Here is a 16,345-nt window from a genome sequence, read left to right as displayed (position 1 = left end):
CAGAGCCAGCAGGTATAGAAGGGAGCTGAGGAAGTCAGTGTTTTATCAGCAGAATCAAACACCAGTCAATAGCTCACTTCTAATGCTCCTGAGTAAAGACTGAATAGACTTTGGGACAAATGGGGTATAATTTATTGTACAACTGAGCATATCAAGAACTAAGCACCAGAGGTGGATGCTCAGCCTGACTCCAGTCTGACTCTTGAGAGACATGGACCATTGAAATGTACAGAGATTATATAGATGGGAGGAAAAAAATCCACTTGTAGTTGTTTTAAATCTTAGGCATTTTACTCTAAAGTGTCTTTAAGAAGAAAATTTTAAGTTCATACCACAGCCTGGATGATTATCTAGATTATAACACAAGACTTTTAACATTTCTGCTAATTTTTTTTTTTTTTTTTAAACAAGTGGAAGCCTTTTTTTTTTCGGTGGCACAATCTTTGATGTTTCTGGCTAAGATCTTCATTGAGCCTGTGGGGTAGAGGTGTGTGATTGGGACTTTCTACGCTAATGTTGGGAGGGATGGGCTTGAAAGGATGCAGGACCTCACCCTGTTTGACAGTGTAAGAGGAGCTGATGGCTGTCCTCCGGGAGCCTTTTGCCCTGGCAGCTCACCTCTGTCCTGCCTGTCGTCTAAGCCTCTGATGTTGCTCTGTAGTTACGTGGCTGTGCTAAAATGGGGAGATCTCTGAAAGAGTCAGAAATTGTGTGAGCACAGACAAGTGAACAGGGCTAGAGTTCAGAAGTGTATGGCAACTCGCACAGTGTTTAAAAACGTGTTGGTTGCAGTAGCTGTGCTGAAGACACGACCTGTAATGTAGTGACACCCTCTTCAAATGCCCATTGAAGACGGCTTTGTTCTGAAGATTAGCATATTAGCTGAAATCTTAGTGTGAAAAGGTAATTCCCTCAGCCTGTTGGAGAACTCAATATATTACTTGTCATTCTTGAGCTGGGCATTCTGATGTTTTTCTATAGCACTCTATGTATTTTGACTACAATTTACCGTGATCCTCTGGCACTAGGACAGCACCCTCCGCTGATAAGACCCAACTAATCTTCAAGGACAAGGAGAAAGTGAGTGTAAGGAGTCCCTGCTGCAACACCCCACATTACCCTTCATCTTAGTCTCATGCAGTATCCGTGTAAAATGTGTCATTTTCCCTATTGGCACTAGATGTCACAGTTTTTCCTTCTCAGTAGCGTGAGGATCAGAAATAATCCATAATCGGAGCTGTTAGCTGGAGCGTTGGCAGGCACCCTTTCTTGTGAACGTGGGAAGGTTTGGCCAGGTGGAAGTTCAGGACGGCAGTGGGCAGAGGGCTGCTGGAACTCTGCTTCGGCAGCTCCCTGGATTGCCTGGGGCTGCAAGGTGTAGCTAATGAATTTTATACAAGCAAAGCTTAATAGTTGAACTGCATGTTCTGCTTTGTCACCCCATGTTCCTGCATTTTATGACAGGCACAGGGTATTAAAACATCCGCTGGGCTACTTATGGCGGATGGTAAGTACTTGAGAAAAAGCAGAGAATGAGTGATGGCAAAGTCAGTGAATTAACATGAAGGTGAAGGAAAACACCCGCGCATCTTCTCCCCCCTGCCCCGGCCCCACCATTATTTTTCCCAGAAATTACTGTAAAAATAGTTGTTCCTCTTTGGGTTTCCCAGCCCTTCTTCTTGATGAGTTTTGGGAACAATCCTGACCTGAAGGCTCTTCTGGCAGTAGGAATGGGTTTAAATAACAGGGAAGCTGGACAACTGTTCCTGCCGCGCAGCAGGTGATGTCTCCTCATCTGAAATACTTGTGATGCAATTTCAGAAGGTGATCCTCCTTTGGCAGAATAATTTAGCCGCTATCAATGAGATGCTCGGAGGTCACAATGAGACGTGGGGGTAGGGATCAGGACAGAGCATGTTTTTGTCATGGACTGGAGAGTGTTATTTTTAGTAAAAGGTGGAATGTCTTGTGACAAGTGGAATATAATACAAATTAAAAGAGGATGGGTCCCCCTAGCATCACTGAAAGCTGATTTTTTTTTCCTCACTTATATGCCTAGATCGTTTAATGTAACTTGAAGAGTAGCAGGTGTGTGCATGGGAGGATGGGACTGGTGTGGGGGGTCTTCTGAACTCTGTTAGAGTTGGGATGGATGCATGTCACAGTGTATATGGAGCATCTCCTTAGCTGAACAGTGGTTGTACAGTTGAGCAGGAGTACTCTGTAATACCTTGAATTGTTTGAAGGGTTAATATTCATGCAGATCAGTATCTGCAATGTGCTCTTTCTCACAGTGTTGTAGACGCAGTATCTCCCATGGCCTGATTTTTGAAAAGGTACATGTATGCTATAGCAATACTAGAAGTTCAAGATTTGAGAAGGCTTTCCTTACAGAACCAGAGGTTATGAGCCTCTAACATATGCCTTTGAGTTAGAATTTATCATAATTATTTAAAAGATGAATTTTTGGAAGGTTATAAGTAAAGTTTTTTAAAAAAAATTATATAATCAGGTATGACTGTTGAATTCCATAATGCTATCAAACAAATACAGAATTTTAATTTTGTTACCTTTCTTTTAATTCTGATTTTTATCAAATGTTTACATTTAAATCACACCTCTAGTAAGTGTTTGTGATATTTGTTAACGCTTTACAGAAATTAAACTCTTGGGCAGGAAATAACCGCACATATCACAGGTGAGGCTCTCAGAGGACGCTGAAAGCAGTGACCACCCAAATCATGTCTTATTCAGAGAGCAACTAGAGCTCCAAATTTCTTGAAGGGTTTTAAAATCCTCAAATACAAGCATTACTAGATCAGAGATATAAGTGGTGGAGCAAAGAGTTTTAGTCTGTATTTTGATATGTATGTTTGAACGCGTGTATATGGATAATATGGATACAGTAGGCAAGAAAGTTCCTGCCTACAAGAAAGCTCGTAATAAAGGTTATCTGTCGCTCTCTGTAATACATCTCTATCCGTCTGTAACTTCACCAGATGCAAACTATTTCAGCTGAAGTTTTCAAGCCTTACACTCTGCCTAGGGAGAAGTTATTGTTTAGTTTAGAAAGCTTCATCAAAAATGCTTTTGTTTTGGTGAAAAAGCTGTCAGTGTTGCTCACAGTTGATTTTGTGGGCTTGCAGCAGGAACTTGAATTTAATAGAGAATTTGGTTTGGGTTCAGCATTATGCCTTTTGCTATCCCAAAGAGACACTGTGCAAGCTTCGTACCTTGCAACACAGATATGTGTGCAGTAAAAAGTACTTTTACACTGTCTTTAATGGGTTTTTTTGAGCTTTCCTTTTGGTGCTCTGTGTGTCCGTCCGCTTTCCCTGAACATCAGCCAGCCTTTTGCTGGTTTGCTTCCTGGCTTGCCATCCGAATGCCCTTTGGTCTAGTGCAAGGAACCAAGACAGCACAAATTCACATCTCCTTCAGCCCACTGTACTGCGCAACACCTTTTACTGAGCAAGCCTTTGTCACGTCTCATCCTGGAACCGTTTCTTCCCATCTCTCATCCACTTGGCTGCGTGCTGTTCAGAAGAACCGTGCCAACGTGTGCTTGGCTGTGCCGCCTCCGCCCATTGCTTTGATTGCTAAATGACACCTTTTTCAGAGCCAAGAAGAGAATGAAGGAATCCTGAGTTTTGGCACTCCACCCTTGTCAAGGCATTAAGTCTGAATGCCTCTAGCAAACCACGTGCATCATGCCCTTTTTCTGGGAGTTGGTTCATGCTGAAATAAAAATTTTACAGCTTTTGGTCACAGTATAAGTGCAGAGAGTCTCTCTGGGCATCAGATTCAAATGATGAAATACCAAAATTGCTACGTCTGCATGAAGTAACATTTCTGGGGATGTGTTTATTCCCTTTGTAAAACACACCTTGTCCATGGCTGTGCAGCAGAGTGATTCAGCGTCCTGGGGTCAGTGGACACTGGTTTACCTCCAGAATAGACAGAGGTTGTGAAGGGCGAAAAAAGCACGTGTTCCTTGATTTGACAATGTCAGAACGTGTGTGCGTAGCAGGGGAGAAATGTGCTTTCATTAATGTTCAGCTTCGGCATTTCCAGTGCTTACATGCTAGACTGCTACAACTGTTGCATTTCCTTCCTTGTTATAACTTTTGTATGTAATAAATACTGACATACAAATGTATTCATGTTTTATAAATATATTTTTACATATAAAACTTACATATGATACAGATGCAACACAATGGGAACAAGACAAAATTGTTGTCAGGGTTCTGTAAGTTCAGTTGTCCTACTTAGAGATTTCGCGACCCACATTCAGGTTTCCCAATTTGGATGTAAATACACAAAATGAAGCATAGCATAAATACCTAGGCTCAAGCATCAGCCTTGTAGTGAGAGAAGTAGAATAAACCAACACAATTGGCATGGCTCAAGCGTAGATGCTGTCAAATAATAAGCTGTTCTCGTTAACATCAGATTTTCTGTCAGCTACGCTTCTCCAGGAATTACAGATCCTGTTAGGAAGAGACTTAAAAGCTCCCTCTGCCTGAGCACCAGCCACCATTTGTGTTGGCTTCCCTTCATTCGGAGTCCGTTGTGCTTTCAGGAGGGAGACTGGGATCGGTTTCTTCCCCATTCCCCTCAGTGCCTGTTGTCAACAGCTCCGGCTGACTAGCAGTCAATTTGTAACTGCATCAGTGTGTGTATTACTGTTCACATCGATAGCGCAATTAATGTTGAAGTCAATTTTGGTGTTAATTTTAGGCCATGATTAGTGTTGACACTGTGTGTCAAACTAATGGCATTTATGAGCACCATGAAAACGAACGTTAGTTAATATCGTGTTTTTACTATCTGTTAATGGTTACATTAAGCCAAAGATCTAGTGGGAGAAGGTGTGTATAAAATTATATATATAAAACTTGTGTGTAATATATGTGTGTCATGCAATTCTGCATTGCTGGTGCTATTCAGGGAGCAAATGACATCTGAGCACTGAATCCTAATCACAGTTTGGAACATCAGAAATAATGATCACTTCTGATCGGAGGTTGTGAATAATTCATCTGGTTTGATTTTCACGTTCTGTCCAGTGATACTTTTCAAACCAAATGTGTTCCTACAGGAGAATAATGGTCCCACTTCTTATGGAAATACGGTGGCACAAATCATTTTGCCAACATAAAAACAGTTAAATAAGACGGTTCCTGCTTTTATTTTTTCCTCCCTCTCTTCTTCATTCCCGGGTGTGCTGGGAATAGAGCTGTGGCAGGAGAAGCACTTCCAAACTGCGCTGGCTCTTAAAAAGAGCCCGTTTTGAAGCCACTGCTGCTTACCATCACCCATTATTGTTCTGACAGTGCTCTTAGGTGATTAGCTCAGCCTGTCTAATTAACCTGTGAACTCTCCATTTTTTTGGCATGCTGCCGTTAAGTTAAAAATCTCATCTTTTTTTTTTCTGAAATAGAAAGCTATCCTCCACTGCCCATAAATTTAAACGAATCTACTTTGTTCATAGCAAAAAAATCCTTAGTTGTGCCCTGTGATTTTTATTACTGGATAAATGGCACAAAGCACGCTATGTATTGGGGAGGCAAAAAGACACACAAGTTAATAAAGTGGTGCACTTCAATTTTTCTTTTCTTAAACTGCATATGGTTGCTCCATATTTATCAGCTGTAAACTATTTTCAAGAGTTTGTGTTTACTGTGCCCTGGCTAGATAGTTTTTCCTATTCTCCTAGTGAGCATTAACAAAAGGGGTTTTATTTATGTAGAGTATACACAATTTCGGGTTAGGGAGCTATTCCAAGACTTCTTTTACAATCTGAATTTTCTAAATAGGAAATGCTTTTAATTTGCCTGTTTTCTGTACTGTTAAAAATCATCAAGCTGATGAAAGTGAGGAAAATCTCTTAACATCTTGATAGGTGAGACAGACTGTAGGACCAGTCCTGGATACTAACTGAGTCCCTAAGCCCTGGAGCAAGTCTTAATTCATCTGCCTCACATGTGAGCTGGGGGTGCTAGGAGTTTACTTTCAGTATGTTGTGGTTATTGTGTAGGTTTCTGGCAGTGTCTTTATGTGTTTCTATCTTGCAGTTTGCTGCAGTGACAAGTATTTAGCAAATACAAAGCCTGAGCATTTCTCCTGTTGCTGGTGTGGGTTGTGTTCATCTCATGGTGCTTCAAGCTTCCTGGTGTGGTCCTGGCTGCTGGGATCAGTGTAGCTGTAAGGAAACAACTACTTAGGCAAAAACGCGTAAACTAGTGTTACTTCTGTGCTATTTTGGAAGAAGTTTACAGTGCAGTTTTAAAGAGAATATTACCCCATCTTCCCTGTGGGTTTCTGTCAATAACTAAAGCTGGTTTCTGAGGTGGTATCAGAAAGATTTGGTAAGTGCCCACTTAAGGATTTTAGTTATGGCAGGGGAAAAAAAAAAGCCTGTAAAATATGGTAAAGAACTGAGCTGCAGTAGGTGACAGGGTATAGACAGGCATCCCTTATTTCTTAGAGGCTAATCTTGAAGCCTTTAACTTTGGATTTGCAGACTTTTTTAACCTGCTGTTTCTAATTGCAAGCTTGCCCACAGTTGAGAGTTAGAACAGAGACACAATAGCCAGACCCTGGCATCTCTTTTCCTGCAACAGTCAGGCCCGAAGGACAAAGCTTACTTTTCTTCTCCTTTTTTCACCTTTATTCTTCCTTTTTCTGCTACAAAAGTCCAGCAGCAGAAGTCCAAGGAACCCCTCTGGCTGTGTAGGTTTATTCAGGATGAATTAGGTTGCTCTTCCAGATTCTGGACTGGTTGTCTGTGTGACGCTCGGTCTCTTTGCACACACTTTTGGTCTGTGTGCCTGACCAACAGCTGCATCCACTTGTTTTACAGCATAACAACTTTTCCCTTTAATTTGGCAATAATACTGGTATTTTAGTAAAGCACCCACTGACTTTTAGGGATTTGTGCTCCTGTCTTTGAAACTGCTGCAGTCTCTCTCTCTTCCAAACACTGCAGTTGGATGCTAAGATGTCACTGTAAATCTGCAAATATTCAGAGGCAAACAGATTAATCCCTTGTGACCTATCAGTCAAAATAGCAGTGGATGAAACTGAGACCAAGGAGAAGGTGAACTGAAACACCATCATTCTGTTAACTTGCAATCTCAGCTCTCAAAAGGGGAGGTGTAGCTGGTTGTGATATTTCTGGATTGCTGCCTGCTTTACTTCCGATGACCCTTTGATTAATTCCTCTGCCTTTTTATTTTTTTTAATGAGCCTATTATGGCATATCTTATTGAAGATGCTGATTGGATCTCAACTGTGTATTGTGCCATTTTGATTTGGATTAAATGGCACATATCTATCTGCTGCTTCTCCCCTCTCCCCCTCCCGCTTTTAGTTCATCATGTTCAGAATTCACAGTCTCCACAATGAGAGTTTCAACCCTCCTGATTGCAGAGGATGTGCAATCGGCTTGAGGAATGTGTACTCAGAGCTTATGATCCTTGGGCAAGCGGAGACTGGGTGATGCATGTGGCTTTCAAGCGACGCTGCTATTTCCATCTGTTAATGGCATTCCAGGATGGCCAACTCCCCAGTGCAGTGATACGCGGCAGCTGAGAGATGGGAGATGCAGGGTACAGATGTTGCTGATCTCCGTAAGATGGGCCAGAAGAGATCATCCGGTGATTTTAAAAAGAAAAATATGCAGCAAAAAGCATTACTTATCCAGGCAGGTTTGGAAAGAAACTGATGCAGTATTTGGGAAGGAAAAAGGGAAGAGCCAAAGAAATGAAAGGAAGGACAGGAAAAAAAAAAAATGGAGGTAGTTATGAAATAAAAGGATTATTAAAAGGAGGGCAGGGTGAGAGAGAGCCAGGGTGACGAGGTTCTGGGGTGATATCTGGGTAGCCTAAACAGATGGTCAGGAGTCCTGTGCAGCAACACATCCATCCTCACCCTGTGAGCTCTGGCATACGGAATAAATGCAGCACCCTGCGAGAGGGGCGTTTGCAGAATGCGTTTTGGACCTGTGACAAATCCCTGAACGGGGAGAGGGAGGGCCAGTATTAGTGTCTGGGGTGGGAAGAGAGCAACGGAGGATGTGCTCCAGTGAGTGTGGAAAGGATCAAGTCCTGCCAGCTGTGCTCTACACTGGCAGCGCGTATCAGAGCTGCTGTTACCAGAGTTCCCAAAGAAAATATACAAAGCGCCACATACATAAGAAAAATGGCCCCTGCGTGATTCCCCTCTTTCACATCTTGAAGATATACATTTAGGTTTTGTTGTTATCTGCTCTTTGATTGCAGATTGGGATGGTGGCCTGGAAGATGACTCTGAAGACCCCCGAGTATCCAGAAGGCCGTGATATCATTGTCATTGGTAATGACATTACATACCGAATAGGTTCTTTTGGGCCTCAAGAGGACGTGCTGTTCCTGAGGGCTTCAGAGCTTGCTCGAACACATGGCATCCCCCGTATCTATGTGGCTGCCAACAGCGGAGCCAGGATTGGTTTGGCTGAGGAGATTCGGCACATGTTCCACGTAGCTTGGGAAGACCCAGATGACCCATACAAGGTAAGGAGGCACAGGAATCAGAGGTGAAACTGCAGTAGCTCACAAAAGAATCTTATTTTTACAATGCCTCTTTTAATAGAGGTGAGGGTAAATATTTGCCAGACTGTTAGGTCCAAAGTTCTCCTTGGTATTGGATGTCTCAGGCAGCAGGATTGGCATCTAGAATGAGTTAGTGCTAAATGTTGAAAACATCCCTAGCTTTCACTGACCTCAGCTGGAGCTCCGATGTTAAGAGAGGATGTTCTTATCGCTGTCTGGAATTAAATTCTGCTCCCTTGAAAGTTCCTTTTTGGAAGGGGTTATTGGGGATTGGGAAGGGACTACAGGTGGGAATGAGATGAATGAACTGTTTTTCCTTGCAGGGATACAAATACTTGTACCTGACTCCTCAAGACTATAAGAAAGTCAGTGCCCTGAACTCAGTTCACTGTGAACATGTGGAGGACAATGGAGAGTCCAGGTAAGCACAGACAGGTCGGAATGAAAAGCTTTCTCTTCATCCTTGGGTCTACAAGGTGGTGCATGTCACATCCTTGTCTTCAGCTAGGACATTCTTTAGGAGCCAGGTATGTAGAAAGCCATAGCTGTGTGTGGTCAGAGCATGGAACAAGAGAGTTTAAAGTTGTATCATGACATGCCTTGTTTGGGGTAGTGCCATGTTGACTCCTGCTGCCTAGGGGCCCAAGTCATGACTGAGGGTCCTGCAGTGGTAAACACTGAATGACCAGGACAATGATTCTTGCCCAAAGACTTGCAGTCTAAATTTTGAAAATTACTTTTCTGCTAGATTCTGTAGAAAGGATAAAAGAATTCCTGAGCGAAGGCTAAGCCCTCCGTGCATTTTGAAGGGTTGGGCTGCAGTGGTTGCACTAAACTGCTTTATAGCCTATGGTTTTCCACACACGTCTACTCTAGGTGTCTGCATTTTCCCAGCTACATCCCAAAGGTAACACATCTGGAAATGAGGTGTAAAGAAGCTTTCAGAGCTAGACTGCAGCTGTAGTGGTGCTCCTGGGCAGAGGGAGGAGGATATGCTTAGGAAGAAAAAAAAAAGCCTGGTTTGCAGACTGGCAAGCTCTGAACGAACAAAAGTGTGGTGCTGGGTGTGGGGATGTGTGCGTGCCTGCATGTGTGGTGGGGAAGCTGGTGGCTCTCTTCAGTGAAGCACTGAAGCACATGCTCAAGTACTTTGCTTGGCAAGGGCCTAGTGGAAAAGATAGAAGCCAGTCTGAGAGTGCTGAGTAAGAAGGGACCGTGCTGGGGAAGGAAGGCATGACAGAAGAAAGTAAAGAAGAGGTAAGAGCCTCATCATAATCTCTTGTTCTATTTCTTTTTCCTTTTGGCCTCATTCTTTTCCTTTCTTGCCCTTTTTCCTATAATCAGCCTGCTCCTCATGTCCTGCGGGAATGACAGAAGAACACTTTTCACGGGCATTCCTCTCCCTTGGCATTTCCTCTTTGCAGTGCTGCTTTGGCTGCTTATATGTAGGACTATTCCATGGTGTTCAGCAAGGCTGCAGAATGAGCCCATGTACAGGTCCTGGCTGGGTTTTATGCACATTACTCTTTGGAGCCTTAATGATATTTAGTCACTGTTCATTTTCTTCATAGCAAACTGATTCAGCAAGTCGCTGGACCTAGTGACTCAAAGGCTGTATGTGTCTCCCTCAGGTATAAGATAACAGATATTATCGGAAAGGAAGACGGACTTGGAATAGAGAACCTCAGAGGATCTGGCATGATTGCTGGGGAATCATCTTTAGCCTATGAGAGTATTATCACCATCAACTTGGTAATCCCCCACTGCTTTCTATTCTTCAAACTGTATTGTCTGTTTCAGCTAAAAATCCTGCAATGATATCCAGAAGAAACATCTGGGATCAGAATTCTGGTTGATGTAAATGGGCTCCTTTATGCTTTGAGCAACACTGCTGGCACCATTACAGGGCTGGGTCCCTTTCAGACTAAATTTAAAACACTTTTAGAAAACAGTCATTTGGCTTCATGTTTGCTCAGTCTGTAAGTTACTGCTTCTCTTTTTTTAAATAAAATACACATGTTCAGATACTGTGTTTTACAAAAAAATAGATTCTAGAGTTTTGCAGTGAGAGTAGATTTTATAGCCTTGTAATACAAACATGCCTAGTTTTATCTAGATGTTTGAGTCGATAGGTTTTGGCTGTGTGGTAAGGCAGAAATCGATGTGATTCCTTTTTTTTCTTCTTTTTTTTAAGGTTACATGTCGGGCAATTGGAATTGGGGCTTACCTTGTTCGGCTAGGTCAGAGGACTATCCAGGTTGAGAACTCTCATATAATCCTGACTGGCTGTGGAGCCCTCAACAAAGTAAGTCTTTGCATTTCAGTCTTCAGAGCTATGTGAATTGCGTTGGTGTTTCTCTGAGTTCTGCTGGAGATTCAAGGAGCTGCCACTACTATACCTGTCATTGCGCTTGGTCCCTTTGGCTTTCTCCCTTCTCGGGCTCCTTTCGATCAAGGAGGAGAACTGACACAGGGCAGCAGCTGTGAAACTTTCATGCCTTTGCAGTCTTTTTCTTTATTCTTTTCTCTCTGGTCAGAAAGCAGTCCTTTCATGCACCTGTTTTTCTTGACAAGAACATCGTATTGACAGCCAGAGGCACTATTCCAGGCATCCTGGTTGGAGATTGGCAGGGGACCTAGGCAGAACTGCAAATTTAAGGGCTTGAGCATGAACCAGGTGAAGGGAAAGAAGGAGAAGCAGCTTTTAACATAGGTTGTGTGCAGTGACTAAATGACAGAAGTGGAGAAGAAGGGCAGCGTCTTCTCCCACCCACTGTGTACTGTGATGGAGGAAACAGGGCTGTTGCCAGTGTCTGGAAGACCGTGTTTCAAAATACGTGGGCCAGAATCACCCTGAACTTTCAGCCATCCACAGCGTTGCATTAATACTGGGGGAGCACTGAAGCCTGAGAAAGAGTGTGCGGATGGTGGTTTTCAAGGGGTCAGACCTGCTGGAAATCTCAGCTGTGGGGGCAGGGAGGAATAACTTGGGCTGTAAGAAAACTTACTGCTCTCACTACTAAAGTGGCTGCTCTTCTTCCCCCCCCCCCCCCCACCAGAGGCAGTTTTTCTCCCTTGCTGCCCCAAGCCTATTAATATCACAGCCTCCAGCTCCTTGTCTGTAGCAGACACGGCTCACAGCCGACTCCACTCTTGTCCCTCTCACTGAGGGCTTTGTTTACGTGGGAGTTAGGATTGTGTGGGCGCGAGTGCCCTTCCCCATTGTGCAGCTTTGTTCTCAGGCACTCTCCAGCACCTGGGGTGGTTGTGCTTCATCGCAAGCTGCGTTTCAAGGAGTGCCTGCCTGACAATGGGAGATAAAAGGAAAATAGTCTCTCGTTGAATTATTCCCCTGAATAAAGGGGGCTCTGCAGAAAATGAAGCATTGATCCTATCAACTCTAGGATGCAGCACCCTCAGTTAGATCTCTTACACACATCACACACACCTGCATCAATGGAAGGAAAAGAGGCATTTGAAGATCCATCCTTTAAAAAGAAATTGAGTCAGTTTAGTGCTTGCTGAAGTGGAGTAAGTTGCCTGGTTCCAGCTGTCATTTGTTGGGGATCGGGGCCCTGCAGAGTGTCCCAGATGGCAGGGCCAGTCTGTTTAGTCCTCCTCTTCTGCTCTCTTTCCAGGTTTAACTGCACACTCTACTGGTGGAGTGAACGTTTGTTTTTATAGGACCAGATTAATGTCACTAAATTTTAGGCACTTAAAAATTAAGGTTTAGTCTAACTTAAGCACCTGACATCTGTCAGCAGACGTAAGCAGAAGGAGATGCTTTCTGGGGGTGACTTATCCCATCCCAAGATTTTCAGTGGGCTGAATAGTCCCATGTGTCCTTTTCTCTCCTCCCTGCTGTGTTGGAAAGGCATATATTTTTATGTATGCACTGAACCTCTACCTACCTAAAGGTCAGGCAAAGGGAGGAACCTATTGCATCCTATCCAGTTTTCCCAGTAAGACAGCTAAGCCCAGACCCAACAATAAGTTTACCTGTCCTTGAATAGTGGGGGACTGGGAATCCTCACTCACTGCTGGATGTTATGTGATGTATCTTGCTAGTTCATATGATCTTCATTTTCCAGTCCCTGCAGTTCTGGTCAGAGCTTCTTGAATGGATTCAGCTATAATTGTGTCCCAGAAGTATGTCTGAAGTAGTGAAATGATGTCCAGTGCTAACATGAAATGACCCAGCTCAGTCCAGTTGAGATCTTAAGAAGAGTGTGAAGCAAATGGTGAATGTTAATGCATTTCCATCATCCTGCCATGGAGGCAATATCTACTTCAGACTTGCCCTCTGTCTCCCTCTTCTTATGTGGTAACTGTTAAACACTTGTCCCTTGAATTTAGATGGACAATTTGAATTTTCTTTTGGCTCGAAGTCAGGTCTCTATCAGCCAGGGGCCAATTAAGCAAAGTCTTCCCTTGTAGGAATGCAGAGGCTGTTTGGGCATGATAGACGATGTGTTCTTGTTCATTCACATGAGTATGACTCCAGAATGGTCTCATGGTGGAAACCTATTGTGGTTTTTGTCTGTGGAGCAAGTGAGCCTTGCTGCTTCTTGTACCCTTGGATTAGATGGTGAGAAGAGCCCTGTGCAGTAAAGTCAGTGTTTTACTTTGTGGGAATTAGAAGGTCACCCATCCAACTGGCAGAGTCTTAGAGGAAAGATCATGACTGAAACAAAGATAAATAAATAGAAACTGCTACCTTGCATGGCAGTTGGAAGTGAATGTTTTCTAACACAGTTGCACTCAAATATTCCTTTAGTTGTTCCCAGTTAGGTGTCAGAGATTTGGGACAATTTTTTCCATTGCTGACTTTTAATTACTGTCTTCATAGAGGATGCTGTACAAAGCTTACGCGTAGTCTTGTGTCTGCATACACATCTTCAAAATGTCTTCTCTCTGCAAGAAGAGAATGTGCAGTGCAAAAATGTTTCTGCAGCAATGGAGACAATTAGGCTTTCAGAGAGCAGTGAGGTTTTTTCTGGAAAGTTGTTTGATGATTTTTTTTTTTCTTTTTTTCGCTGTGAAATACTGGATTCTTTTTAATTTACAGGGGGAGCAGAGGGGGACTGTGACAAACATTACGTGCCAGCAGATCTGTTGCTGGTCTTGTTCATTATCATTATGTAAAACCAGCCTGAGGGTTTAGGTGTAGAGGGAAAGGTCCAGCTGCCAAAGCCAGACTGTAACCTATAACTTAGATGATGAGCTCAAGGTCAATATCATTTTTAGCTGAAGCTAATGTTTGGTTCTGGAGGTTGACTAATCGCATGCTGGCTGTTCACTGCGTTCGTGTCACTGCTTTTTAAGTAGAGAGGCATATCACTGTAAGACACTTGATATCAGGCAGGTTTAAGGATTCTCTCAGCCCCATTGCCTGTCAGGGGTGACAAGAAACTGCGCAAGAGCTGTACAAGGTTTCCCTCTGCTCCTGATTAAGCTGTCTTTGTTTATAGTCCAGACCGACAGGCAAGGGAAAGACCTGGGGAAAAGGTGTGATGCTCTGCGGTGGGGACAGTGCTCTGCATGTGGGGCACCAGGGCTGCGTTTCCTCTGTACCCCTTTTGTCTTCACCATTGCATTTCAGCAGGGGGTGGAGAGGTGGAAATGACATTTCATTCCTCTCCTGTGAGTGTGTGCGCGCGCCTGTGCTGAGCCCGCTGACCCCCCTGAAAATTGAAATAATGATAATGCGCGTCTCCTGACTGCATCAAAGTATCAGCACATCAAAAGCCAGGAGGCATGAAATGCAAATGATAAAGTGAAAGCAGATGGATTGTGCATGATCGCCTGATGCCCAATGAATTTTAAAAGATGCTGGTTCACATGGGGAGAGGGGCTGAAATAAACACGTTATCCCTGCAATTTTTTTTTTGTTCTTGCTGCTCACTCCTGACAATATTTTTTCACACTTCAGCGAGCAGCCACTCCATCTCTCTCCCTCCCTCTCCCTCTCTTTCTCTCCCTCTCTCTCTCTCTCGCTGTCTACCTCACACACGTCTCGGGTCATGTCGCCGCAGCTCCGGTGGAAATAATAAGATATAAACCACGAGGTTGTTATTTGCATAGAAATAGCATGGAGCCCCAGGCAGCATGGGAGAAGGACACAGAGATCATTTGTCTAAAATTTTAATGAAAACTTTTGCTGAGGCAGAGATTTTTTTTTTTTTAACTTTCCCTGCCTCCCCCTTTTTCTACCCCCGTACCTTCCTCCACCTCCCTCAGCTCCCTTTCCTCGTCATAAGCTAAACATGGTGCAGTTTCATATGAGATAGGTGACGTGCTGCCGCCATGCACTAACAGGTTAATTTCCACTGGTTTTCTTTTTAATAGAAGTAAGAGTGAAGAGCCCAGCACTCCCAGTTTATGCATTGCTTATATGGTTCAAGCTTCCAGGAATACATTTCAGTCCTCACAAGGATGTTCCCAAGTCTGTTGCTGACCTATTTTTAATTAGTTTGCTTTTGTGTTTAAAAGAAATCCTGTCTTTAAGACTGTTTTGCTAATGTAAACAAATAGTGGCTTTCAGTCACATTTTCTCTACAGGTACACGTTCTAGGCTTTGCCTAAGGGAAGACAGGTTTAGCAGAGGTTTTCAGGAACTGCTCCTAACTTGATGCACATCAGTTCGTTATATAGACGTTCAACTGGGTATCTCAAACAGTTCATTTTCTGAGTGATGATGAACTGTCCCACACACTGCACTTCACAATAGGACGTCTAAAGTGGTTGTCACTTCTGGAGGTGAAGGAAAGAACCTAACCAGCAGACTGTTCTGTTTCCTCTCCCTCCTGTTTAGCTTTATTTTCCCGCAGACTCTCCAGGCTTGGCCTGCCCGAATGATGCATCAGGCCCTCAACCTGTCCTCTGGTGTGCTCATCCCTGAGGCCCCATGGCACGATGCTCTTGGCCTGGTTTGTCAAGAACATCCAAGTGTGCCAAGCGTGAGCTTGACAAATACCACCTGCCAGAAGTATACGTCCATGTAGGGAAAGAGGCAGTGAAGATGAAGAGTCAGAAACCACTAAAATATGAAATGTTCAAAGCACAGTTCAAAACCAGAACTCTGGGCTTCATTTCCCAGTCTGCAGCCAACTGCCTGCCTGGTTGTGGTCTGACATTTTTGATCAGAACGGGTATAATGGCAGTTACCTGCTGACAGCTTGGTCTTGAAACCTTAGTTCATTTGTATTCGCAATGTGTTTTGAGCTCATCAGATGGAAAGTACCTGCCAGCAGTGGTGCGTTGGCAGGGTAGGTAACCCCATCCTCAGGATTTCTTTCTGTGGAAGTTTTTGCCTTCAAAATGATCTTAATTTAAACAATGCGTCTGCTTGTATAGCCTATTCTAGACCTGAAAGAGCTCAGGAACCAATTTACCAGATTAGTAATGCGCTATTTCTGGCACTGTGAATTGCTGTTTTTTAGGGGGAGAAAACATTTCTGAAGAAGAGCTTTAAGAGGGGTGTTTGTGAGATGAACTGATCAGTGGAAACTTGATGACTTGCTAATGCAATATGTAAATAGCTAAGAAACTTCTAAGCCTAGTACCAGCAATTGTCCAATGACCTTTCTTGAGTACATCTTTCATTAATGGAGACACTGCTTGTGCATGGTAAAGATGTTAACATGATAGGTGCCATACTGTGTCAAGATAGCGTAGTGTATGTGTCAATCACGTGACTGTGGATGAGTCCCTGAGGACTTGTTGATACAACAGACCATAATTGCTGC

The 16,345-nt window shown here is 43.5% G+C and overlaps 1 protein-coding gene across 2 annotated transcripts in view; it reads left to right on the top strand.

Annotated features, from left to right (window-relative positions):
• The window catches only part of ACACA (acetyl-CoA carboxylase alpha), a 140,769-nt gene that overhangs the window by 80,635 nt on the left and 43,789 nt on the right, over positions 1-16,345 (top strand). For both annotated transcript variants that reach the window (XM_050909166.1, XM_050909167.1), the window contains 4 exons: positions 8,289-8,558; positions 8,921-9,018; positions 10,229-10,349; positions 10,792-10,902. In XM_050909166.1, coding sequence (XP_050765123.1) covers positions 8,289-8,558; positions 8,921-9,018; positions 10,229-10,349; positions 10,792-10,902 — 600 coding nt within the window. The remainder of the gene's footprint in view (positions 1-8,288; positions 8,559-8,920; positions 9,019-10,228; positions 10,350-10,791; positions 10,903-16,345) is intronic.

This window comes from Gymnogyps californianus, chromosome 20, assembly GCF_018139145.2.
Source record: "Gymnogyps californianus isolate 813 chromosome 20, ASM1813914v2, whole genome shotgun sequence".
In the NCBI taxonomy this organism is placed as follows: Eukaryota; Metazoa; Chordata; class Aves; order Accipitriformes; family Cathartidae; genus Gymnogyps; species Gymnogyps californianus.
This window is presented reverse-complemented; position numbering and strand designations above follow the sequence as displayed.